This window comes from Microtus pennsylvanicus, chromosome 3 (assembly GCF_037038515.1).
Source record: "Microtus pennsylvanicus isolate mMicPen1 chromosome 3, mMicPen1.hap1, whole genome shotgun sequence".
NCBI lineage: Eukaryota > Metazoa > Chordata > Mammalia > Rodentia > Cricetidae > Microtus > Microtus pennsylvanicus.
The window spans coordinates 13,756,362-13,784,356 of NC_134581.1; the positions used below are offsets into that span (position 1 = coordinate 13,756,362).

The following is a 27,995-nucleotide window of genomic DNA, read 5'->3' on the forward strand; positions in this document are numbered from 1 at the left end:
TGTGGTATGTGTGATGTGTGTGTGTGGTGTGTGTGATGTGTGTGTGGTGTGGGTGTGATGTGTGTGTGTGGTGTGTGTGATGTGTGTGTGGTGTGGGTGTGATGTGTGTGTGGTGTGGGTGTGATGTGTGTGTGGTGTGGGTGTGATGTGTGTGATGTGTGTGTGTGATGTGTGTGGTGTGAGTGTGATGTGTGTGTGTGGTGTGGGTGTGATGTGTGTGTGGTGTGGGTGTGATGTGTGTGTGGTGTGGGTGTGATGTGTGTGTGGTGTGGGTGTGATGTGTGTGTGGTGTGGGTGTGATGTGTGTGGTGTGTGTGTGATGTGTGTGGTGTGTGTGTGATGTGTGTGGTGTGGGTGTGATGTGTGTGATGTGTGTGTGGTGTGGGTGTGATGTGTGTGGTGTGTGTGATGTGTGTGTGGTGTGGGTGTGATGTGTGTGGTGTGGGTGTGATGTGTGTGTGGTGTGGGTGTGATGTGTGTGGTGTGAGTGTGATGTGTGTGTGGTGTGGGTGTGATGTGTGTGGTGTGGGTGTGATGTGTGTGGTGTGGGTGTGATGTGTGTGTGGTGTGGGTGTGATGTGTGTGGTGTGGGTGTGATGTGTGTGTGGTGTGTGTGATGTGTGTGGTGTGGGTGTGATGTGTGTGTGGTGTGGGTGTGATGTGTGTGTGGTGTGGGTGTGATGTGTGTGTGGTGTGGGTGTGATGTGTGTGGTGTGGGTGTGATGTGTGTGTGTGGTGTGTGTGTGATGTGTGTGTGGTGTGGGTGTGATGTGTGTGGTGTGTGTGTGATGTGTGTGTGGTGTGGGTGTGATGTGTGTGGTGTGGGTGTGATGTGTGTGTGGTGTGGGTGTGATGTGTGTGGCGTGAGTGTGATGTGTGTGTGGTGTGGGTGTGATGTGTGTGTGGTGTGGGTGTGATGTGTGTGATGTGTGGGGGGTGTGTGTGGGGGTATGTGGAGAGGTCAGAATACAACTTTGTAGAGCCGATTCTCCCATCTTTATATGAATTGTGAGGGTTGAACTCAAATCAGAGGGTCTTGTATGTCCGACATTTGACCTGACAGCCATCTCTCCTGTTCCTGCTAAAGTTTTGAACTAAGATCTGAGAATGTAGCCTCCAGAAAGAAATACGAAAGACACAATATTAGAGTATTTTCTTTTGATCCACTAAATCCAGGTACAGAACCTTGGCAGAAACTGGCTTTAAGTGCTGCACACGCAAGCCTGGAATCGTGCCCTGTTTGTAATAGGAGAGTAGGTGGGGAAGGAAATGAAGTCAGAGCTTGTTGGTGCATGCCATTTCTGTTATGTATACTATAGTGTATTACACAGGGATAATCACAGAGCTAGCGTAGCCATGTTAGAAAGAATCCATAGACGTCTCTATTAAAGCCATTTGTTTTGTAGATTGAAAAACCCTGAAGCTTAGAGCTATTAAGGGATTTGTCCGAGGCACAAAACTATTAGCTGAGATCCAGCATAGCTATTTTCGTATGGGTGAAAGCAATGCTTTTACGTCTCTGTTGACTTACTCACCTGCGCTTCGGATGGCATGAAGCAGAGCAGGATACAACTGACCAACCCATTGTTAGTGTCGCCTGTGAGCGCGGATGGCAGTGCTGTGAGTGTACTGCATTCACACCCCAGAGTGGTGTGAGTGTGTCTGAATTCACACCCCAGAGTGGTGTGAGTGTGTCTGAATTCACACCCCAGAGTGGTGTGAGTGTGTCTGAATTCACACCCCAGAGTGGTGTGAGTGTCTGAATTCACACCCCAGAGTGGTGTGAGTGTGTCTGAATTCACACCCCAGAGTGGTGTGAGTGTCTGAATTCACACCCCAGAGTGGTGTGAGTGTCTGAATTCACACCCCAGAGTGATGTGTGTCTGAATTCCACACCCCAGAGTGGTGTGAGTGTCTGAATTCACACCCCAGAGTGATGTGTGTCTGAATTCCACACCCCAGAGTGGTGTGAGTGTGTCTGAATTCACACCCCAGAGTGGTGTGAGTGTGTCTGAATTCACACCCCAGAGTGATGTGTGTCTGAATTACACACCCCAGAGTGGTGTGAGCGTGTCTGAATTCTATACCCCACATCTGTTGCAGTAGAGAGGAAAATGAAGACCTTTTCTGTTTTATAAATATAAATTCTTTTTTGGGGTAGGGGTGGGGAGGCTTTGAGACAGTCCCACTCTGTATTCGGGCTGCCCTGAAATTCGCTGTGTTGCCAGGACAGCCTCAGACTTGATCTTCCGGCCTCAGCCTCTAAGTACTGAAATTGTGGACGAGAGCTGTCATGACCAGTTGTAGACATATGTGTTGGATTCCTTATCGTATACAGAAATTTAAACTTCTGAATACTTGCTGAATAGTTGATTCGCGAGACTTTCTCCAACCTCTCCGTTGTTTTAAAATAGGTAGAGGAACAGGGCCCTTGTGGTAAGAATTTGGTACTCATCACAAACTTACTTTTGCCTAGGTGTCGTGGCTCTTGCCTGCAATCCCAGCACTAGAGGATGGACACAAATTCAAGGCCAGCCTGGGCTACTTAGTAAATTCCAGGCTATCCTGGACTGCAACATAATACTATTTCAAAGCAATAGGGAAAGGGAGAGAGGAAGGGGAGAAAGGGTTTTGATCTCTTTCTCATTTGAATTGCATTATGGATACTGCTGTTACCATTTGGACACTGACTAAGCAAATGAGAGAGAGACAGACAGACAGACAGACAGACAGACAGACAGACAGACAGAGAGCATACACACAATGCTGCCTGAGATCCAGGATTGTGGAAAGTTGGAGGAGCTGCAGCCTGGAAAACTTGTTACCTGCAGAGTGAATTCCATGGGACTCATCCTGATGCTTCTGGACCATGGCTGGATGAATGTCAGAAGCCCATGGTTGGGGATACTTTTAATTGTAGATAGTTCCTTTAATATTTTGTGCATGAGACTTCTTTGTTTGCTCCTTAGCCAAACCTGGTTTAGCTTGATGAAGGGAGAATGAAATCATACTGTTTTTTTAACGATGTATTCCCAGACTTTCCTAATTTCCAAGCATGGCCCCCACCTTTCCTGCTTTGAACTTGCCGACTCTTTGGCATGGAACCATCCAGCTTCTCTGCGGTTAGTTTATGTGCCAGCAGAGCCATAGGGCGAATACCCAAACAGCTGACTGCATCATCACCTATTCCAGTTGGGAACAAAATGAATGAACCAAAATGTGTGTGAACCGCATGTTAGCAATCCTAGTCAGTATTGGGGATTTGCAGGTGATAGTTTCATTGTGACTACTCAAGCAGCTGTGCACAGAACACGTAAGAACTGGCGTGGCTGTGTTCGGATAAAACTGTTGACAAAGGCAAGTGTGAAACAAACACAATTAGCTCTAGCTTATCGGCCTGGGTGTGTTTAATGTAGAGCTGAAGTTTCTGGAGTGAGTTATGATCGCAGTTGCTTTGTGACCCCATGTACAGTGTCTGGGGATGAGAAATTTCTCTTACTAAAGTGTGTGGCTGAGGGGCTAGGGATGGTGTTCAGCTCTAGAACACCCTCTTAGCTTAGGGGAGGGGGGCTGGTTTCTGTCTCTGTGCCAGAGAAAGAAAAGCAGTAAAGATGACTTCGTGAAAAATTCTCTATTTCCAGGCTACTGCAGGTGAACCCGAATCTGTTGTTCTGGTTGGTGAATGAATAACCCATCTAGGAGAAGTTACTATTAAAACTTGAATTTTGCTAGTAAAGTCTTATATCTCTACTGGAGCATGTGGCTGAGTATTTTTAAATTGTTAATAAAAGGCTCCAGACTCCTTTTCTGTCTTACTTGAAGCTGGGGAGGCCAAGCTACTTGCAGAATAACAGGTCATTATTGGCATAAAGTGGCTAAAATGGGGCTAGGGAGATAGCTTAGTTGGTTAAGTGCTTGGCTTGTAAGTCTAAGGACAAGTTTGGTTTCCAGAACCAAAGGCTTGTTACATGCTGTACATGGTTACATGCTGTAACATGCTATATGTGTTACATGCTGTACATGGTGGTGTAATCCAAGCACTGGGGAAGCAGAGACAAATGGATATCTGGGGCTCACTGGCAATTATCCTACCCTAATTGGCAAGTTCCAGGCCAGTAAAAGACAGTCTCCAAAAAAGGAGTGGACAGTACCTGAGGAGTGACACCAAAGGTTGTCCTCTTACACGCCTGTGCACACACACATGCACACCCCATTCATACACATGCACATACATCCACACCTGTGCACACACACATGCACACCCCATTCATACACATGCACATACATCCACGCCTGTGCACACACATGCACACCCCATTCATACACATGCACATACATCCACGCCTGTGCACACACACATGCACACCCCATTCATACACATAAACATACATCCACGCCTGTGCACACACATGCACACCCTATTCATACACATGCACATACATCCACGCCTGTGCACACACACATGCACACCCCATTCATACACATGCACATACATCCACGCCTGTGCACACACACATGCACACCCCATTCATACACATGCACATACATCCACGCCTGTGCACACACATGCACACCCTATTCATACACATGCACATACATCCACGCCTGTGCACACACACATGCACACCCCATTCATACACATAAACATACATCCACGCCTGTGTACACACATGCACACCCTATTCATATACGTAAACATACATCCACGCCTGTGTACACACATGCACATCCTATTCATACACACGCACATACCTCCACACCCGTGTACACACATGCACACCCTATTCATACACATGCACATACACACCAAATAAAGTGCTTTTAGTTTTTGTTTTTGTTTGTTTTAAGATAGGATCTGATTCTGTAGTTTAGGCTGATCTAGAACTCACTATGTAGCCCAGGTAGGCCTTGACAGTTCTTCAGTTTCATGAGTTCTGAGGTTATCAGCATTAGCCACATCCTCAGCTCAAAAAGTTTTTTGAGACATATATTTTGAGACATACTTTATCTTTCCTTTCCTTTCCTTTCTTTTCCTTTCCTTTCCTTTCCTTTCCTTTCCTTTCCTTTCCTTTCCTTTCCTTTCCTTTCTGATGGAGGAAGGTCATTGGCTAATAAAGGAACTGCCTTGGCCCATTTTATTGGTTAGAAGATAGGTGGGAGGAGTAAACAGAACAGAACGCTGGGAGGAACAGGAAGTGAGCTCAGACTCCACAGCTCTCCTCTCAGGAGCAGATGCCTCAGAGAGACGCCATGCCCCGCTCCCGGGCAGACACACGCGATGAAGCTCCGACCTAGAATCTTCCCGGTAAGACCGGTGCTCACAGATTATTAGAGATGGGTTGATCGGTATATCAGAATTAGCCAGTAAGGGCTAAAGCTAAAGGGCCAAGCAGTGTTTAAATGAATACAGTTTGTGTGTTGTTATTTCGGGGCAAAAGCTAGCCGAGCAGGCGGCTGGGGTGTTGGGGACGCAGCCCCGCCGCCCTTATTACAACACCTTTCCTTTTCCTTTTCCTTTTCCTTTCCTTTCCTTCTCTGTGTAGCCCTAGCTGTCTTGGAACTCACTCTGTAAACCAGGCTGGCCTCAAACTCACTAAGATCCACCTGCCTCTGCCTGTCAAGTGCTGGGATTAAAGATACTTTTCATTTAAGAGTTTAAAATACATTCATTTATTATTGTAGAAGGGGCAAGAACATGTCTCAGAGTACATGGTCAGAGGATGACATGTGGAAATCATTTCTCCATTCCACCTTATTGAGTACCGGGGACAGAATTCAAGATGTCAGATTTGACAGCAGATGCCTTTTCTCACTATTTCATGAATCTTTTTCTTTTCTCTCTCGCTATAACCTCACTATGGAGACTGAACTGAGTTCAAACTCAGGATCAATATTTATAGTGCTTTGTGACACCAAAGCAAAATTTGCCTTGGATCCAAATACAACGATCAAAACCATTTCATACTAAGAAGTAATCTCGCCCGCTCTTTGTGAACTTATGATGGGCTTGTTATCCTTCATTGTCAACTTGACTAGATTTGCAATCACCCAAGACATACACCTCTTGGGTGTGCTTCTCAGGGAATTTCCAGCAAGGTTTACCTGAGGAAGGAAGCCCCACTCTCACTGTGAGTGGTGCTGTGTCCTAGGCTGGGATTTGGACTGAATGAAAAGGGGGAAAGGAGGAAGCCAGCATTAACTCTTTGCTTTTTTTTTTTTTTAAGATTTATTTATTGTGTATACAGTGTTCTGTCTGCATGTACATCTGCTGGCCAGAAGAAGGCGCCAGACCTTACTACAGATGGTTGTGAGCCACCATGTGGGTGCTGGAAATTGAACTCAGGACGTCTGAAAGAGTAGCCAGTGTTTTTAACCGCTGAGCCATCTCTCCAGCCCAACTCTTTGCTTTTTGATTGTAGACATAGTATGGTGTTTTGAGAGAGAAACATCCCCATAGTCTCCAGCATTTTAAATACTTGCTTCTTAGTGGTAGTATTTGGGAGATTTAGGAGGTGTGGTCTTGCTGGAGGCAGTGTATCACCAGGATGGGCTTTTGGAGTCACTCTCAATTCACTGTCTGTGCTTGCTGCTTGTGATTCAAGATGTGAGCTCTCAGCCTCCTGCCATGCCCTCATGCTGCCATCATTGACTGTAAGCCCAAATAAACTTCCTTCTATACGTAGTCTTGGTTATGGCGTTTTATCACAGCAATAGAAAATCAACTCCAGAAAACAATCCAAACCGAAAGGGGGTGTTGAGTAACTAATACACAGTGTGGTCAGCGGCTCCGGGCTCCCGCTGACATGCCTCCACCATGAGGGACTGTATCTCCTCAGACCATGAGCCACAATAACTTTCCCTTACTTGTTTCTGACAGATATTTTGCCATAGCAATGCAAAAGTAATTAACGTAGGTAGTCTGCTAACTCAGCTGTTAGGAGCTGAGTTATAAACCAGGAACGGTGGTGCACACCCGTAATTCTAGCACTTGGGAGATGGAGGCAGGAGGATAAGAAATTCATGCCATGCTCCATAGCCAATTTGAGAGGCTAGCCTGGACTATGTGAGACCCTTCCTCAAAAAAAAAAAAATTGAAACACAAATTATATTAGCTCAGCTCTAAGGTCACTTTAAAAGAATTGCCTTCTGGGATGGGGAGATGGCTCAGCGGATAAAATACTTGCTGTACAAGCATGAGGACCTAAATTTGGATCCACAGAACCCACATGAAACCTGGTCACATTATATGCCTGTAACTCCAGTGATAAGGGATGGAGTTAGGTGGACCCTGGCCATCTATTGTAACTGAAATAACAGCTTATTATCTTGGGGGCTGGAGAGATGACTCAAGAGTTAAGAACACTTGTTGCATTTGTAGAAAGCTTGGATTTGGTTCCCAGCACCCACATAGTGACTCACAACCATTTTAATTCTAGTTCCATGGGATCCAACATTTTCTTCTGACATCTTTGGGCACCAGGCATGCACACAATACACAAGCATGCATGCAGACAAAATACTCATACACACATAAAATAAAAAATAAAGAGTTCCAGGCCAGCCAGGGCTACATAGTGAGACTCTGTCTCAATGACGATGATGATGATGATATAGCACTAATAATTTTTTTTAAAAGACCCTGTCTTTAAAAAACAGTGCAAAAGCAATCAAGGAAAGACTCCTGGCATTAACCTTTGGTCTCCACTTATACCAGCATGGGCAAGTGCACCTGGATACACACCTACACACATGCATATACTGTACACACAGATTATTTTAACATGGTCTCACTCTGTAGTTCTAACATGACCTAGAACTCACTATAGATGAAGCTGGCCTTGAACTCACAGTGATCCATCTGCTTCTGTTCCCTACTACTCCTAGTTAAAGGTTAAAGGCCTTCCCTACCTCACCCACCTCGTAAAACATTGACTTCAAAGAGACGGTATACTTAAGTGATGCATACTGTGAGCTTATTCTTTGTGACCGATTTATACAATCTAAGTGTCCTGTTACCATGGTAGATGTAGCAGTGCACTGGAATAAGTTATCCATTCATCTCCAGATTTGTATCTCTCTCTTTCCGTTTGTCCTGTGCCTCCTTCTACTCATTATGTCTGAATGAACCCTGTCGCCCTTCTCCACGAATGCTGTACCGCTGAGCTACCTCCGCAGTGCCAGCCTCTCGCCCTTCTCCCCTCTGTAGTTTCCTTTGTTCAGGGATGACAAATCATCCATCTAATTGTACCCAGTTAAAACTCGAGAATTGGCTTTAGCTTATGTTCATTCATTATTTGCCGCCTTTGTTTGGTTTGGTTTTTCAAGACAGGGTTTCTCTGTGTAGCTTTGGCCATCCTGGAACTCACTCTGGCCTTGAACTCAGAGATTCTCCTGCCTCTGCCTCTGTAGTGCCGAGATTTAAGTAAGGTATGCGCCACCACTGCTTGGCATGTTTTAAGATTCATGTTTTATTTGTGCGTCTGTGTATACACATGTGTATGTAGGTACCTGTGGGAGCCAGTAAGATCCCTGGAGCTGGGATCACAGGCATTTGTGAGCCACTGGATGTGGGTGCTAGGAACTGAACTCCTGTCTTCTCTAAGAACAGCAAACACTCTTTAACAACTGAGCGATTTTCCCATCCCCTCTTTTTTGTTTCCTCAGATGGGATTTCACTGTGTCTCAGGTTACCACTGTTAGAGGCAGATACCACCAACCACAGCTTTAGCCTCTCTCTTTTATATGTATTTGTGGTACTTTTTTCTTTACAATAGTAGTTATGTGATTATTTATAGTTTTGTGAATATTTATAGTCCATGGAAGCAGTATTTGAAACTGAATTGTTTTTACCAACATATCTATATAATAGATGTTCATAGTTTGTAAAGGTCTGAAGTTATTTTTTACCAACATATTTATATAATAAGTGTTCATAGTTTGTAGAGCTCTGAAGTGTATTTTTTACGAACTTATCTATATAATAGGTGTTCGTAGTGTGTAGAGCTCTGAAGTGCATTTTTTATGAACATATCTATATAATAGGTGTTCATAGTGTGTAGAGGTCTGAAGTCTTTTTTTTTTTGTGAGTTCTCTCCTTCCACCTTGTTTTGAAGCAAGGGTTTCTCTTGCATCTGCTGTCACACTGTGTGTTCCAAGCTCACTGCCCACTAACTTCTAGGGAATTCTCCTGTCCAGGCCACCCCTCTCCCTGTGGCAGTGCTAGGATTACAGATGCTCACATTATACCTCTGGGTTTTACATGGGTTTTGGGTGTTGAACTTAGGCCATCAGTCTTATACAGCACGTGCTTGATAAATATTTGCTATGTCATCTTGCTGGCCTTCCCAGAGAATTCTTGTAGAATTTAAGAAATGATCATTGTGTATCCAATAGATTTACATGTGTGCATACACACGCCCGTGTGAGGGCACACACACACACATATGTTCAGCTCTCTGATCCTGTTCTGCTTTCTGTGCATACACACGCCCGTGTGAGGGCGCACACGCACACACACACATGTTCAGCTCTCTGATCCTGTTCTGCTTTCTGGGTGGCTTTCCATTTTACTCAGCAGATTGGTCTCTGTCTTCCATTTTCATGGAAGGTCTTTGTGAATGTGAGCTTGTGCTCACAGTAGGACAGCAAGCACTGCAGCAAGAGACTGCTCTGAACGTCCCATAGTGATGAGTACCTGAAGAAATTAAAGCAGAGTGTGGAGACTGAGATTGCTGCTTTTGTCCGAGAGGCCAGAGCAGCCTCTCTGGATAGAGATCTACCAGCTGGGAGTAATTCGTCACAGAGCAGAGGGTGTATGTAGTAGAAGGACGAATAAACACGGGCGGAGGCAGGCATGTTCGTTATTTTGTGGACCCTGCAGGGAGCCGGCATGATAAGAATAGAATAACCAAAAAGAAAGAGGAAGTACATGAAGTCAGCCAAGGTTCCTCTCTTTCCCACTTGGCCTAATTCTTTGCTTAAAACTATGACTCTTTAAATACCTTTTGCACGGCTAGAGACATAGCTTAGGGTAGAGCATGTATCCAGCATACCTCAGGTCCTAGCTTCAGTCCCAGCACCTTTACAAATAAATAAATGAAGCCAAGCAGTAATTATTCACTAATCTGGAAGCCAGAGCAGAGTGTTAGGGGTAAACCTGTAGCATAAAAGGTAGAATTTGTCTTTCCCAGTTCCTGAAGAGAACACAGAATTATTTATTTATTCATTTGTTTTTTGTTTTTTTTTTTTGAGACAAAGTTTCTCTGTAGCTTTGGAGCCTGTCCTGGAACTCACTCTGTAGACTAGGCTGGCCTCAAACTCACAGAGGTCCGCTGTCTCTGCCTCCCGAGTGCTGGTGTGTGCCACCACCTTTCTGGCATGAGCAGAGAATTGTAACAGCTCTTTCCATCCTTTTGTTCGGGGAGACGGCGGTAATAACCAGAGCAAGAACAGCTAATTCTTGAAGGCAATCTTTTGTTTTTAATTTACTTCATTTCATTCGTGTGTGTATGGTTGTATTTGTGTGTGCCCCTGCGTGTGTGCATACATACGGAGGTCAGAAGTCTACAGTAAGCATCTTTCTCACTTGTTCTGCACTCACCCTCACTGAGCTGGAGCTGGCAGCTGGGTGGGCTCCAGGGATCCTCCAGTCCTGCCTCCCCAGGGTTGAGATTCCAGACACGTGCCACTTCACCCTGAGTTTTCTGTGGTTCTGGGGATCTGAACTCAGGTCCTTGTGCTGTGCCACAAGCTCTTCACCCCTGAGTCATCCCCACACCTCCAGGGAAGTCTTCTCTCCCTCCTGCATGCTTGTCGGGGGAGCAGGGGTGGAGCAGAACTTTGCGCAGTTAGCGCTTCCAAGGTACCTCTGCCTTATTTTGGGTAAATCCTGCCTTGCTGCTGTTGTTGTTTTGTTTGCTTTTTAGACTAACTTGTAAGTTTCCACACTGGGAAGAGGTAGTGGGAAATGCAGAAGGAGCAGGTGGTGGCCAGTGTTCAGGAGGGTTTAGGAGAGGGCTGCTGTTAGAAATGACTGACTACTCTAAGCAGCTCACGGAAATCCTCCTCAGCCCCTGCTGACTCCAGCAGGCAGAAGGCGCTTATGGACTTGTGGTGCTGGCAGGCAGCCCCAGCCAAGGCTTCTAGAGCTGCTAGCTGTGTTTTCAGTCCTCAGACGCTTTCCACTCGCCCCTCTTGCTTCTCTCCCCTAGTGGCCCACAGTCTCCTGCAGTAAGTAATTGGCTGTCTGTGGTCTGTGCTTCCTGCTCTGAAATTTCCAGGCACATCTGTTGGGCAGGGTCATGTCTACGCCTCAGGGCCCCTTTCATCTTTTCTCCAGGAGAAAGAAAGCACCAAGCCTTCCCCACTCTGCTGAGCAGCGCTTTGCTTTGCGTGTTTCTCTCTGAAGCAAGGTCTCAAACTGTCTGTGTCACAGATGGCCTTGAACTCAGGACCCTGCCACCATCTCTCAGGTGTTGTGTGTGTGTAGCCATTGGGGTCCTAGAGCACTCTGCATTTGTGTTTAATGTTCTCTTGTGGTCACAGGTTCGCATGCCCCTCTCCCTGCCAACTGTGTGTTTCAGTTTGGAAATGACCCATGTTTTCTTTTTCCTTTTGCCCTGTCCTAACATACTGGGTGGTTAGTAAAGCTGGTGTAGCTAATCACTTCCTCTTCTAGTGTCCCTTCAATAGAAGGCAACTTTCTCCTCATTTGTATAGTGGTGAGTATCCCCGCCTGTCACACGGGAGACCGGGGTTCGATAAAAAAAAAAAAAATAGAAGGCAACTTTCGACTGTTGTCATTAGACCAATAGCATCAGCATTGCTTAGAAGCCTGTTTGAAATGCAGAATTTTCAGGCCAGCTCAAGCCTCCTGAACTGGACCTAGTGATGCTCTCATGCTGTGCACAGAAAGCCCTGGCACTCTGCTCCTGCTCTCCTTTTTTGTTTTGTTTTTTATTTTTTTCAAGACAGGGTTTCTCTGTAGCTTCAGAGCCTGTCCTGGAACTAGCTCTTGTAGATCAGGCTGGCCTCAAACTCACAGAGATCCACCTGCATCTGCCTCCTGAGTGCTGGGATTAAAGGTGTGCACCACCACCGTCTGGCTTGCTCCTGCTCTCTTAACTGTAGGTGTGTAGGTGTGTTTGCTCTTCTCCTCTAGAGGGTGAGCTCTGCAAGCATCTGAACTTCCCTTACCTCCTGTCTTTCTTTGAATGTTTGCCATGCTCAGAAGTCTTTGCTGGATTAGCCCGCAGGGCCGAGGTGTTCTGTTTGTGATGTGCCTCAGTCAGCACACTATCCAAGTACACTCGCTTGTGCCTGGTGCTTGGCTAACTGTGCAAGGGGCAGTGTGCACCGAATGAGGCCACCTTAGAGTGATAAACACATGACTGGGGAGATGTAACCAGCAGCCTAGAGGAAACACAAGGGTGGCACTTAGATTATGGACATTTGTGCCTGTTTCATGGAAAAGAATGGTATGTGATTGGTACATTGAAGGATCAGTAGACCTTAGATAAGATGGGAAGAGGTGTTCTGGGCTGAGGGAGAGAGAGGCTGTGCAAAGGCCTAGACGTGAAAGTAGCATCAGGTTTTAGTGGAGCAAAGTACAAGGTGAGAGGGACATAGAATGGGAACTTGAATTCTCATGATGGGACTCTAAGGTGGTAAGAAATAGCTTCTGACCACGAGATCTTGGTCTGGTCAGATGTAGTGATTCCTAAGGATTCTGCCCTCCTCTCCCTCCCTCTCCTCTCATTCTATCCTGTTCAGTATGGGTGGTGAGATCTCATGGGAGGCTTCAGAAGGGCTGGGGCTATGCTTAAATGTTTTAACCAGTTCTTTATGTGGGAGTATAGTCTCACATGTCATGGTCAACTGGCCAACTTCTTTCTCCCTGCCTTCCCAAGTTTTTACACAGTGGGGTCCATAAAGAGAAAGACTAAAGCTTCATCAGTAGTTGAGAATGTTCCTGCTTTTTTTTAGTTTTTTATTTTGCAAAACAGAGTTTCTTTGTGTTGCTCTGGCCATCTTGGAACTCGGCCTGTAGTCCAGACTGGCCTCAAACGCAGAGGTCCACCTGCTGGGATTAAAGGTGTGTGCCTCCATGACCCTCCCCACTTTGGTGGAATGTACTTTGAAACACTGCTAAAACCTCAGGCTGAACCTAGTGTATTCGAAAACACTTGCCATCAGTTTCCCAGCCCTGTGGGTTTCTGAGGACTGGTCTCATTTTTCCTTATGGTGAGCTGGGCATTCTTCCTCTGTGAATTGTTCTGGGCTGGTGAGCAGATCACCAGCACTGAAGAGAAAGGACCGTCCCTTCTTCCTTGACAGTTTCTTACACACTAGCCTGTAAGAAGCCCCTCTGAACAAAGTAGCTAGTGTAGCTCGTTTATTTCCTCAGGACTGAGTGCATTGTAGCCTTGAAGTCAAGCTGCCCCAGCCTGACCCTTGCCATGCCAGCCGGTTTCAGATGACGATGGAGAGTGGCAGTCTCTAAACTGTGCAGTCTCTAAACCTCCCACTTCAGTGAGATCCCACCATTCTGGAGTCAGAGTGGGGCAGTTAAAAAGATGATTTGTTGACAATTCTATTACCTGTCTCAGATGTAGGGCTTTTTATGAAACAAGCTTTAGGATTCATTAGGTACACTTATATATGAACCGCAGGCTGTGGGATAGATACAACCCTTCCTATGCGGGAAGAACATTGAGCCAGGTGGAGATGGAGGGATAATACCGCGTGTGCGGAGGCTTGTACCACTGCCACGCAAAGAAGAGCACTGACTGCCTAGAGATCATGGGCAGCCTCAGAGGATTTGAGCTGAGTCTAAAGCTGCAGAGTAATCCACTAGGGAGAAAACTGTGAGATAAAGATGCAGGCGGAGGAGACAGAGACATTTTGGGGAATTTCCAGCAGCTTAAAGGAGAGTTATGGAGGTGGGTAGAATTGAGTAAAACAGATAGGGTAGGTGAGGTTTATGCCCCAAATGATGGGAATTGATATGAGCAGACACAATTACACATTGAGTGTACTCATCCAGAAACTTCTAGATTGCCTCTTTGTTGAGAGGTGAGAAGCCTGGCCGCCCGAGTCTGATGGCTGGGATCCCCTTGGTGGAGATGATCCCCGGGAGCTGGAGTTACAGGTGGCTGTGAGCCACCTAACATGGGTGCTGGGAACCAAGCTTGGGTCTTCCGAAGAGCAACAAGTGTCCTTAACCACTTGGCCGTCTCTCCAGATGCCCTTCTTTTTGTTTCATTGTTGCTCAGGTTGGTCTTTACCTGTTGGGCCCAGATAATTCTCCCGCCTCATCCTCACGTGTATCTGGAACTACAGGTGGTGCCCACCCACCACAGCCAGCTTCAGTTATTCTTCACCTTTCACTGAACAGCATTGCGAGTGGAGTCACAGCAGGTGTGGCACTTTAAGAATAGCTTTCTTCACACGCACAATGCCTTAAAAGTCCGCCCAAGTTGACTGTGCTGACAGATTTTCTTTCTTCATATTTCTGAGTAGCGTACGATAATCTGTTTAATCATTTACTTACTTAAGGATATTTTCATTTTTGACTAATCCAAATAAAGCCGTGGACCTTACATAAAAGATTATGCATTAGTATAGTTTGCTGTCTTCCTCTCTTCTCTTTTTATACATGTCCAAGGGTACAATAGCTGTGTTTTATGGTAACTGTGTAGAAGAAATTGCCAACTTCTTTTCCAAAGTAGCTGTGCTTAGATGAGCATTGACATGTGGAGTACTTTGATGTATCACTTTGTGTCAGTAGACTATAGTGCCCAGTTGTTTGGCCGTACACTGCTGCTGTGAATATACTTTCAGTGGCCGGGTGGTGGTGATGCACGCCTTTAATCCCAGCACTCGGGAGGCAGAGACAGGCGGATCTCTGTGAGTTCGAGACCAGCCTGGTCTACAGGAGCTAGTTCCAGGACAGGCTCCAAAGCCACAGAGAAACCCTGTCTCAAAAAAAAAAAGAAAAAAAATACTTTTAGTGTAATTAACATTTTAACCAACAGACTACATACAACGGCTGACCTTCCAATAGTGCAGGTGGCCTCTCATCAGATCAGTTTAAAGTTTCACTTTTTAGATTTTTGTTGTTTTTTTAAGTCATCAGTGTAGGTAGGACTCAGGCTGGAAGAGGTCCTCAGATCCCTAGAAATTGGAATATAGATAGTTGTAAATTCACCTGATGTGTGTATTGGGAACCAAAATCGGGTCCTTTGTAAGAGCAGTACATGCTCTTAACCACATAACCATCTCTCCAACTTCCATTTTGAAGTTTTAAGAGCAAAACTTTAGGCTTCCCCAAGAAACTGTGCTGCTTCAAGATTGCAAGAGGGCTGGAGAGGTAGCTCAGTTATAGAGACCGCCTTCTTAGGTGTGCAAGAGGGCTGGAGAGGTAGCTCAGTTATAGAGACCGCCTTCTTAGGTGTGCAAGAGGGCTGGAGAGGTAGCTCAGTTATAGAGACCGCCTTCTTAGGTGTGCAAGTCCATAGGTTCAATTCAACACAAGAAGAACAAAAGTAGATTTCATTTTCCTGGGTTCAGTCCTCAGCACTGCAGGGATGGGGCAGAAATTACAAGATAGAAATGGGTCTGAATGTCTTACCTGCTTGCCCGCCCCACACATTCAGACTCAAGAAAATGAAGCACTGAATAGGGCTAGAGAGGTGGCTCCGAGGTTGAACGGGCACTGTTCTTGCAGAGGTTGAATGGGTACTGTTCTTGCAGAGTGCCCAGTTCAGTTCCCACATCCTCATGAGGTAACTCTAGCTCCAAGGAAACACAATACTCCTAGCCTTTGTGGGCATCTGCATTTGTGTGCATGTGCACACACACACACACACACACACACACACACACACATTTAAAGAAAAACTGTAGGGGGCTGGAGAGATGGTTCAGAGGTTAAGAGCATTGCCTGCTCTTCCAAAGGTCCTGAGTTCAATTCCCAGCAACCACATGGTGGCTCACAACCATCTGTAATGGGGTCTGGTGCCCTCTTCTGGCCTGCAGGCATACACACAGACAGAATATTGTATACATAATAAATAAATAAATATTTTAAAAAAAAACTGTAGGGGCCAAGTTCGATTCCCATCTATAATGAAATCTGGTGCCCTCTTCTGGCATGCAGGTGTACATGCAGAACACTCATACATAAAGTATAATTAGAGTTTTTTTTTTTTAATGTAATATTGAATCCCAGCACTCGGGAGGCAGAGGCAGGTGGATCTCCGGGAGTTCGAAGCCAGCCTGGTCTACAAGAGCTAGTTCCAGGACAGGCACCAAAGCTACAGAGAAACCCTGTCTCGAGAAACCAAAAAAAAAAAAAAAAAAAAATGTAATATCGAACTGAGTATGGTGACGTATGCCTATAATCCTATCACTTGGGAGACTGAGTCAGGAGAATTACTGTGAGCTGAAGGCAGCCTGAGCTACTTGGTGAGTTGTAGGGCCAGCTAGGGCTATAGCAAGACCCTGTCTCAAAAGGCAAAGGCATGGTGGTAAAACCTATAATCCTAGCACTTGGGAGACCGAAACAGGAAACTCAGAAGTCTGTGGTTAGCCTTAGTTACACTGCAAGTTCAAGGTCAACTGGGACTACCGGAGACTGTTCAACGAAGGGCACGTGTCCCGTTGTAAAGGGCTTTATTCTAGGCTCGGCTTTTTTGCATCTACAAAGAAGCAGGCATTTTGTGTAGAATCAGTGTTGAATTCTACAGACCGCAGGTCATTTTTGCTAATTCAGCTAAGAGAGCCCCTGAACACCAGCAGGAGGTCAGGAGTGATGAGGTTAGGGATATTTGTTTTTAGTGGAGCACATACAAATTTACTAAGGGAAAGTGAGGAGAACAGCAGCTGGGAGAGGTCCTAGGGGAGGAATCCCAGGGTGTGTGTGGGATCTTAAATAAGAATCACCACTTCCTCCTTTCTGGAGGATGTGTTCACTTCCTTTTCGGGACTCTAGAGCAAATGCTTTCTGTTGAAGGGCAGATAGTAACTATTTTTGGCTTTGTAGGCCATTGGTCACTCAGAGCTACTGAACTTTGCCCCTGCACAGGGTACCTGCTTAGTGCGTGCGAGACCACAGCACACAGGACACAACACACACAGCACACACAGGACACAGCACACAGCACCCAACGCACACAGGACACAGCACACAACACACAGCACCACATAGTACGCAATACACAGTACACAGCACACAGGACACAACACACACAGCACCACACAGGACACAACACACAGTACACAGGACACAGCACACACAGCACCACACAGGACACAACACACAGCACCACACAGGACACAACACACAGTACACAGGACACAGTACACAGGACACAACACACAGCACCACATGGGACACAACACACAGTACACAGGACACAGCACGCACAGCACCACATGGGACACAACACACAGTACACAGGACACAGCACACACAGCAACAAAGTATGAGCATAGTATGGGCAATGTGTGATGCTGAAATCTGAGTGTCTTTCCACTTCGGCGTCCAGTGTGTGAGGAAACAACTGGCAGAGCAGCTAGGAAGGCTGGGTTTATTCCCTTCACGGTTTCAGGCCTTCATGGTAGGAAGGGTGTGACAAAGCAGAGCTGCTCACCTCAGGGTACACAGGAAGCAGAAAATGGAGGAGGAAGGGGCAGCCAAGACATCCCTGGGAACACACTCCTGCACACACTTCCTCCAGTTAGGCCTCATCTCAACTTCCAGAACCTCCTCAGAGAGCACCATCAGCTTGAGACCAAGCCTTCCGCACGTGAGCCGTGGGCGATGCTTCCTGACCAGACCTTAGCATCTGGAAATGTTAGTCTTCTTTTAGCTTTTACACCTCGCCATGTAAAAGTGTAAAAACTGTTCTTTGCTCATAGGCCATACACTGGAACAGGAGGTGGGGCAGATCTGATCCTCAGCACACTGTTTGGCAGCTTCTCCGTGAAAGTCATAAAATAATGCCCATAAAATATCCTTTTAATTTATCTATCAAGGATTGTTGTGCATGGTTTTAACTGTTTTGCAGATGTTAATTGAATTAAATCCTCACAACCCCTGAGAGAGGTACTGTTTTCCCTATTTTACAAATGGATAATTAAGGCACACAGATGTAGTTAGATGGGACCTTGATTTGAACCTGATAGTTTGTCTCCAGAGTGTGTATTTGTTTGTTTGTTCTTTTTCCAGATAGGGCCTTACTATGTAGCCCTGGCGGGGCTGGAACTTGGTATATAGGCCAAGCCAGCTTTAAACCTGGTAATCCACCTGTCTCTACCTCAAGTGGCAGGATTAAAGGTTGTGTCATCATGCCCAACTATTCTTGTCTACCATGATATGTTGTTTTACCTAAAACATCTTATATTTACCCTCTTTCTAGCTTAGTTTTGAAGTTTAATCTGCCTCTATGGCTTCTCATTTATGTGTTTGTTCATTCATGTATGTGTGTATTTGGTAATGGGATTGAGCCTAGAACCACCAGCCAGTTCCTAAATAGCCACATGGAGACTTATTAATTATGAAAGCTTGGCCAATAGCTTAGGCTTGCTTCTAACTAGCTCTTATAACTTAAATTAACCCATTTCTGTTCACTTACTTTCTGCCTCATGGCTTTATCACCTTTGTACTGCCCAAGCTGCTTCCTCTCAATTTTGGCATCTTCCTGTGTCTCTGCTCTTCTTCTCCTTCACAATATTCTTTCTGTTCTAAAAATCCTGCCTAGCTAATGATAATTTAGCTTTTTAATAAACCAAACAGTGGGGGGCTGGAGAGATGGCTCAGTGGTTAAGAGCATTGCCTGCTCTTCCAAAGGTCCTGAGTTCAATTCCCGGCAACCACATGGTGGCTCACAACCATCTGTAAAGAGGTCTGGTGCCCTCTTCCGGCCTGCAGACATGCACACAGACAGAATATTGTATACATAATATAAATAAATATTAAAAAAAAACAAACCAAACAGTGTAAAGGAATATTCCACAACATTTCTCCCTTTTGTCTAAATAAAAAGGAAAGGTTTTAACTCTAACACAATAAAACTATAAACAATAAGAACAATTATCAGGTAAGAATTACATTTACAATGTCTAGTCCATTTGTATTTGGCATATTTGGAAAAATACTCCATTATTTATTCTATCTTGATGAGTTCAAGGCTCTGTACCTAACTTACCTTCCATCATAACTAAGGAAAACTACAACTGTTACCCCCTATTCTTCAACCCCATTAAAGATCCAAGAAGGATAAAATAGTACTTGAATAAACAGAAAATGCAGAGCAAGCAACTTTCAAAACTAAGAAATGACAGACATCTTGCTGCCTGGACAGTCACCCCAAGGCTCCTCTGCAACATTGGAGCATCTTTCTTCAGCCTGCAGGCCTAGAATAGCTGACAGACTTTTCTGTGAAGCAGGAATTTTGAAGGACTGTCCTACCCTGTCTGGACAAATTTTGGCAGTCACTTTTCTTTGTGTCCTGCTGGTCCAGTTTGGACAGCATACTGTCAGCAGTCAAGACAAAGGCAGTTTCTTGTCCAAATAGCTAGCTTTGCCACAAAGAAAGTAAACTCCATATGGAGGTGCCCATCATCCTTTTTTGAAGTAAATTAGTGCTACCAGGAGCAGAAATGTCTGTCACGAAAAGCCTTATGTTACTAAACATCTTAAATGCCATGTTCTGTAGGTCTCTGAATCATTTGGAGACCATATATATATATATATATATATATATATATATATATATATATATATATATATATATATATATGTTTGACCTTGAAAACATACCTAATATGACTACAAGTTTGATTGCTATAGAAGACTAACTACTAACCTGCATTTAAAAAATTATCTTAAATAGTTTGTAATAATAGCTTTCAAGAACTAGAACTTTGTTATATTTTTAAATGAGCTGCACAGGTACAATATCTTAAACAAGAATATAAACATATATACAAAATAACATAAGTTTGTATCAATATACAAAAAATCCATAACAGTGTAAAATATTTGAGATGAAGAGTTGTCCTTTATCCTATTTTCCTACATCCCCACTAACAATCATCCATGGAATGACTAAAAACCACCCATCTCACCTCTTGGGAATGTGGGCATTATGTTCCCTGGACTGCTTCCTGTTGTCTGGGGATGATGGAATCCCCAGGGGACCCTGAGAAAATTGAGATAATGGTCAATTCCAAAGAATACTCGTTATAACATTTGTTGTTCAGTCTCTATGTACCAGGAAAGTGCAAGGCTTAGCTGAAGTCCTGTCTGGAATAGTCTGTGAGGCTGGACCATCTCAGCTCGCAGCCTTGAAGTTGCTCTGAATGCAGAACTGAGGGAACTGCAACAGAGGCACTCTGAGAGACTGGATCACTTGATTGTTGTTGGTGTCTAGTTCTCTTGCTCTGAAAACACAAGCTTTCAAAGACAATACACATTTGTGCATTAACACAAGTTATCATACACAAGTGCATATTATCACAAGCCTACCAAAGATGACTTTTTGTTTTATATTGAGCAGGTAAAAGACATCTGTTAACTTTATAAGTTTGTTTGGACTCTATAACCAAACCTCTAGCCATGCTATATGAAAGAATGACATGTGATAATAAGTCATGAGGATTCTGTAACCAACAAGATTTACCATGTGTCATCCATTCTCAGAGCTGTTCCCATGTCAAGGAATTAACATATATGTCACCTGTCTTGTAGTTTTTCTATGTTTATTTCTTTATGTCTGTAGCCAAGATTTTCAGGGGGTCTCTGCCAATCAAATCTGGTTTCTATTAATTTTGAAGGAATCCAGAGCCTTTCACTTCCTGTGGAGACAAAAGCATAACCTCTCTCTCAAAGCAATACATTTTATGAATTCCATTTTAAAGTTAAGACATCCTTAAAGTATCTAGGCTGGTTTAATTCAGCAGTCCTTTACAATCCCATGCCTCTCAGCAGCTGCCATTCACTCATCAGCATTCAAAAACTCCAAAGTCTACAAAGCACCATATGGGATCCAGACTCCCTATGTATTTTCCATCCTAATGTGGCTTATTCTTCTTATATTAGTTTACTCTTTCTTTAAAGACTTTACTTATTTTTAAACTATTTATTTTTCCCTATGACTGTCTGTACCCATTTTCTTCTCTCTTTTTTTTTTAAATAAGATTTATTATGTATACAGTATTCTGTCTACATATATCCTATTGGCCAGTAGAGGGCACCAGATCTCATTACAGATGGTTGTGAGCCACCATGTGGTTGCCGGGAATTGAACTCAGGACCTCTGGAAGAACAGTCAGTGCTCTTAACCTCTGAGCCACGTCTCCAGCCCTTTCTTCTCTTTCTTAAGCACCCATGTATACTACAATCTGTTTAAAGGTTTTTTTTTCTTAAATTTGGACCTGTTTTATTGTGCATCTCTAGTGTTCTCTGAGCATGTGAGCCAAACCTTACACTGCTAAGCAGCAACGATGCCCTCCGCTGTGCAGTTCTGCCGTTTGGCTCATCCCCTTCTCAGGTCTGTGAGGGGCTGCGTTTAACTGCCCCAGCTCTAGGAAGCTGGTGCCTGCACTGTGGCAGGTGTTTTTCCTTAGCTCTCTGTTTCTCCTTAGTGTGCAGCTGTTCAAGTGCTCTGCTATACAACAACGCCTCTTAAAAGAGATACGTCCATTTTTGTTGTTGTTGTTTGTTTTTAGCTTTCTCAGGCCCCACCCTGGACACCGTATGTAGTTGGGATTTTCTTTGGGCTGCCAATCAGCTCCCAGATAAAGACATGGAAACTTACTATTATTTAGGGGTGCTCAGCCATAGCTTAGGCTTGTCCTGCTAGGTCTTTTAACTTAGTTTAACCTATTTCTATTCATCCACATTTTCTCTTGGGGTTTTATGCCTTTCTTTCATTCTGTAAGTCCTACTTAACTGCTTCCTTTGGCTGGCTGGCTGGCCAGACCCTAGCATCTCCCTGGCATCTTCCTCTCTCCTTCTGTCTCCCTTGGACTCTGTCAAGCCTAGATTCTTCCTCTTACTTATTCTCCCGGACCAGAAATCCTACCAATACTTCCTCCTTTGCTATTGGCCTTCAACTTAGGTGTCTTAGGCAGGCAAGGTAAGCAAATGCAACATATCTTTACATGGTTAAACTAATATTCCACAACATAAACAAATATATCTTTAATTTTTTTATTTTATGTGCCTTGGTGTTTTGCCTGTATGTATGCCTGTGTGAGGGTGCTGGATCCCCTGGAACTGGAGCTATAGACAGTTGTAAGTTACCAGGTGGGTGCTGGGAATTGAACACGGATCCTCTGGAAGAGCAGCCAGTTCTCTTAACTTCTGAAAATAGCCCCTTTAATTTTTTTTTTTGTGTGTGTGTGTGGTGTATGTGAGGATACAGGTGTCCATGGAGGTCATTAGAGAGCATTGAATCCTTCTGACACTGGCATTACAGATAGTTGTGAACTGTCTGATGTGGATGCTGAGAACCAGTCTTTGGTCTTATGCAAGAGCAGTAAGCATTCTTAACCACTAAGCCATTTCTCCAGCCCCTGTAACACATCTTTACATAGTTAAATTAAACTAGTATTCCACAACACCTCATTGAAATGTGGTGGTTGCATTCGTCCACCATAACTGAATATATTGCTTTAAATATTCAAAGATCTCTATGATAAGCCTTGTTTGTCATGCCTGGGATGCCAACATTGTCACTGTCATAAACGGAGGAGTAAACTGTGGAAGGGGCAGATTGGGCTCTATTATTTGTGTTCTCAATATTTACCTTTGTATTTTCTTTGACCCACAGATCGGGGACCACAAGTTCAGTGCCCACCGGATTGTCTTAGCAGCCTCCATCCCATACTTCCATGCTATGTTTACTAATGATATGATGGAGTGCAAGCAGGATGAGATTGTAATGCAAGGAATGGACCCAAGGTACTAAACCCCCTGCCATTGTGCTTCCCCGGGCCAGCTCCCACCTGAGCTCTGGACCACATGAAGGTCTGCAGTAGAGTACAGTATGCAACAGGACGACTCCATAGATGGATGAGCGCCTCAGCCAGTGACCTGAGGGAGGGTTAAATGAAAGGAGGTTTGGTTGCTTGCCAGGGCAAAAGGTGAGAGTGTGTTAGTGTGTTGGGACACAGTGAGATAAGGCAGGGTTAAAGGTTAATAGATCAGAGAGATGGAGAGGTCAGCACTCTCTGACTGGAATTTGGATTTTATTCTCCAAGAGAAAGGGCAGTCAAAAATACAAAGTTAGAAATTTCTTTCTAAGATTTACTCACAAACAACAATAATTTTTAAAAATTATAATGGCAGTAGAATAATAGTTATGGTGCCTGCTAATAAAGGCAATAAATTAGAACGTGTTTTAGTGTTACCATATAGCGGTCACCCAAAACAGTAAGCATAAAACCTGTGTAGCAGAATGAGAAAGGGCTTAATAAATCATTTTATGATCTGTCCAATCTTTTGTGAATTGACAGTTACTTAGTTCTTGGTTTTTGTTTGTTTGTTTTTTTCTTAATATTTATTTATTATGTATACAATATTCTGTCTGTGTATATGCCTGAAGGCCAGAAGAGGGCGCCAGACCTCTTTACAGATGGTTGTGAGCCACCATGTGGTTGCTGGGAATTGAACTCAGGACCTTTGGAAGAGCAGGCAATGCTCTTAACCACTGAGCCATCTCTCCAGCCCCCTGTTTGTTTGTTTTGATATGGGGTGTCACTATGTAAAACAGACTGACCTGCCTTAGACTCCTAAGCGCTGGGATTAAAGATGTGTACACCACACCTGGCTGGATGAATCTCTGAAATAGTTATTCCATTTAAATATATTCTTAGAATAGATTTTGCTTGTTTTCCAATGTAGTCTCACTGTAGACTAGGCTGGACTTTGAACTTGGGATCCTCCTGCCGTAAACTCACAGTGTTAGAATATAGGCATGTGCTCCACACTCAACTCAGCTACATGGATTTTTAAAAAATATTTATTTAAATTGTATACAATATTCTGTCTGTGTGTATGCCCGCAGGCCAGAAGAGGGCGCCAGACCCCATTACAGATGGTTGTGAGCCACCATGTGGTTGCTGGGAATTGAACTCAGAACCTCTGGAAGAGCAGGCAATGCCCTTAACCTCTGAGCCATCTCTCCAGCCCTACATGGATTTTTTTTTATTTATTTATTATGTACACAGTGTTCAGCCTCTGTATGCCTGCAGGCCAGAAGAGGGCACCAGATCTCATTACAGATGGTTGTGAGCCACCATGTGGTTGCTGGGAATTGAACTCAGGACCTCTGGAAGAGCAGTCGGTGCTCTTAACCTCTGAGCCATCTCTCCAGCCCCCCTACATGGATTTTTTAAAAGATTTTTTATTTGCATGTGTGTGTGACTGTTTAAGTTAACCACTTGTATGTAAGTGCAGGAGAGTGTGCCTGGAATAGGCACCTGTGGAGGCCGGAAGAGGGAATCAGCCAGGTTCCTACACTGACTTGCTCTATGGGTGCCATGATTGCACAGTAAGCACTCTCAGCCTCTAAAGGAATCTTTGCACAGGGCACATCTGTTCTTCAGGTAGTGTCTTAGTCACCATGACCATGGCAACTCTTATAAGGAAAACATTTAACTGGGGCTTATTAGTTTCAGAGGTTTAGTCCATTATCGTCATGACCAGAAGCAGGGCAGCACACAGGCAGACATGGTCCTGGAGAGTTCTATATCCAGATCTGCAGACAGCAGGAAGAGAGAGACACTGGTGGTATTGACTTGGTCTTTTAAAACCCCAAAACACACCACCAGTGACACAGTTCCTCCAACAAGGACACACCTCCTAAACCCGCTCAAATAGTACTATTCCCTGAAGACCAAGCATTCAAATATATGAGCCTATGAGGCCATTTTAACCACCACAGGTAGTCATATGAGTCCAGTTAGGACCAAGTGACTCCTGTGGCCAAGCCTCATCTCTGAAGAACTTCTCTTGCTTTTTGTCTTCCTTCCAGTGCCCTGGAGGCTCTCATCAACTTTGCTTACAATGGCAACCTTGCTATAGACCAGCAAAATGTGCAGTCTCTGCTGATGGGGGCAAGCTTCCTGCAGCTGCAGAGCATCAAAGACGCTTGCTGCACGTTCCTCCGAGAAAGGTGAGCAAAGCCGATGATGGGGATCATGCTCAGTCGGGCACCCTCTGCTGTGCTGCTGAGTCAGTAGTGTATCTGGAATTTTCTGAACAGTGAGCTGGCTATGTTACTCTGTAGAGATGGCATTTCTCGGGATCAGTATTCTGCAGGGACCGTCTCTTTGGGCATTTCCATAGCCCTGCCTCTTGTGGCATGGCATAGACCCTTTTTGACCATCCTTCTCCAATCTGACTCACCAGCTGTTCATTTAGTTCATTTCTTCCTCTTTTGTTTTCCTTAAATTTAAATTTTTTTTATTTTTTTTTTAGTATGAGGTCTGTATTTACATCTTTTTGTTTGTTTTGTTTTTTGTTTTCCTAGACAGGGTTTCTTTTTGTAGACTTGGCTGTCCTGGACTTGCTCTGTAGGTCAAGCTGGCCTCAAACTTACAGAACTTTGCCTGCTCCTGCTTCCCAAGTGCTGGGTAAAGGCATGTGCCACCTCTGCCCAGTTTGTTTACATCATTCCCATCCCCACTGCAACTCCTCCCTTGCCCCCCAACTCCCTCTCTTTTATTATTTGTGTGTGTGTTTAAATACAGTCTGCTGAGTTCATTTAGTGTTGTTCATAATCTAGCTAATTTCTCACCAAAATTATTTAGTAATTTATTTGGTACTCCTGAACTGTTTCATAACCATCTTCATGTTTACATCTTAACCCTCTGTGAGTTTCTTGACCTTCTTATACTGCAGCTCACTGAGAGCAAACCTATATTTCTGTCCCGTCTGTCCACTGGCAATAGTCCTGCGTTCTTTTAGAGTGGTGGCCACGGACTATGCTCCCACTATTTCTGCCCTTTGGCAAAGAATTTCCTGAGTTTTCCTGTGACCTTTAACTGATCAGATAAGGCTCTTCCTTCCCCTTGGGGACAGCACTGTCATAAACTAAAGGTCATTTAATCTCCAGAGATTTGGAGATGAGAATTAGCGCTGGACCATACACAGGCAGAGAAAAGCCAGAAGAATGCCTGCGTTATGTTGTTCTTGCTAGCCCAGTGTCCACGATCATCCCTTCCTCCTCAGCTCTGGCCTCAAGGACATCATCCTCTCCGAGCTGACCTCCCCTCCCCCATCTCCACTCTACCATCCTACTGAGAGGCTGCAGCCCCTGCAGGCTGACCTCATCCTACTTTTGTGGTGCCCGTAGACATCACTGAGCACTGCTGTGTGCATGCCCACACACCATCATGGTAGGACGCCTCAGATGTTGAGGCGCGGTCAGTCAGTGGCTGTGTTCGGTGTTGCAAATGGAAACCTTGTAGTTAGTGGCAGTGCAGCTCCAGAGCCAGGCTTGTCCCTGCCCTGGCAAGGAGTGCACACCAGGACGGACAGATGGAGACACACACACACGCATGCGCGTGCGCACGCACGCACGTACACACACACACACACACACACACACACACACACACACGAGGAGGGAGGACGCTTGATTGATGTCTTTGTTCTCTGGAAAATGGCTTTCAGATGGAGTGGGTTCTTCCAGTCACCGTTCTTAGGCTTCATCATGGGAGGACAGCTCCACCTAGGGGCTCTTGAGGTCATCACTCAAATTCACCGTATCATAAGGCACTAACCACCACGGAGCAGCTGGACTTGGTGGCACACACCTTTAATCCTAGCACTCAGGAGGCAAAGGCAGGCACAGCCTGGTCTACATATCGAGTTCAGGCCAGGTCAGCACAGTGAGACCCTATCTCAAGCAAGCAACAACAAAGATGCCAAACAATTATTTTCTTTTCTTCTTGAGTTAGGACTCACCATGTGACCCAGGATGGCCTTAAACTCATGGCAGTCCCCTTGCCTCCACCTCCCACGTGCTGGGATTATAGGTGTATTCCACCTTACCTGGGCCAAATCAGATCAGTGCAGTTTTTATTTGTTGTAGTCACATCTGAGGAACAAGTCCCTAAGCTTAAAACCTGATGGTTGGTTCGAGTCTGTTTTGAGTGTTTTCATTCATTCCTGCAGGACCTGTTCTGAGACCCAGGCCCCTTCGTCATTACTGCCTTCCTCCCCAGCCATAAGCCCCAGAGGCTTGACCTACTTTCTGTTTTCTCCCCAGTAATTACTGTTTCTGTACTAGGTTGCTCCCATAAACCTTAGCGCTACCAGTGTGTGTGTGTGTGTGTGTGTGTGTGTGTGTGTGTGTGTGTATGTGTGTGTATGTGTGCGCGCGCGCACATGTGTTTAGATACTTTTGGAAAGGACACCAGGACTTTACATGTTATCTTTGCACAAGGACTGTGCAAATCTCTGTGCGCTCCTGTTTTATTTATACAGGCTGCTGAAGCAAACACTGTTTTTACATTTTTATTGTGTGTGTATGTTTATGTGTTTACATAGGTATACACATGCTATGGTGTACATGTGGAGATCAGAGTACAGCTTATGGAGTTGGTTCTCTCCTCCCATCATACAGGTCTTAGGGATTGAATTGAGGTTGTTGTCAGACTTGGAAACAGGCTCCTTTATCTGCTGAGTTATCTCACCGGCCTGAAAACACTGTTTTTTAAAGTTTTATTTTTTTTGTGTGTGTGTTTGCTGTTGTTACTTATCTATTTTGAGTGGGACGTACATACCTCAGCAAATGAACAGAGGTCAGAGAACAGCATTCAGGATGGGATGAACCTCATGTCACCCCGTTAAGGCAGGGTCTCTCTTGTTTCTGCTACTGTGGTGAAAACTCCAGGCTAGCTGGCCCATGATGGTCAGATTTCTTGTCTCCCCCTCCAATCTCACTGTGATATCCAATGGATACGTACAACTTTTT

The 27,995-nt window shown here is 44.7% G+C and overlaps 1 protein-coding gene across 2 annotated transcripts in view; it reads left to right on the forward strand.

Annotated features, from left to right (window-relative positions):
- The window catches only part of Klhl18 (kelch like family member 18), a 54,955-nt gene that overhangs the window by 5,186 nt on the left and 21,774 nt on the right, over window positions 1-27,995 (forward strand). For both annotated transcript variants that reach the window (XM_075964427.1, XM_075964426.1), the window contains exons 2-3: window positions 22,842-22,972; window positions 25,047-25,187. In XM_075964427.1, coding sequence (XP_075820542.1) covers window positions 22,842-22,972; window positions 25,047-25,187 — 272 coding nt within the window. The remainder of the gene's footprint in view (window positions 1-22,841; window positions 22,973-25,046; window positions 25,188-27,995) is intronic.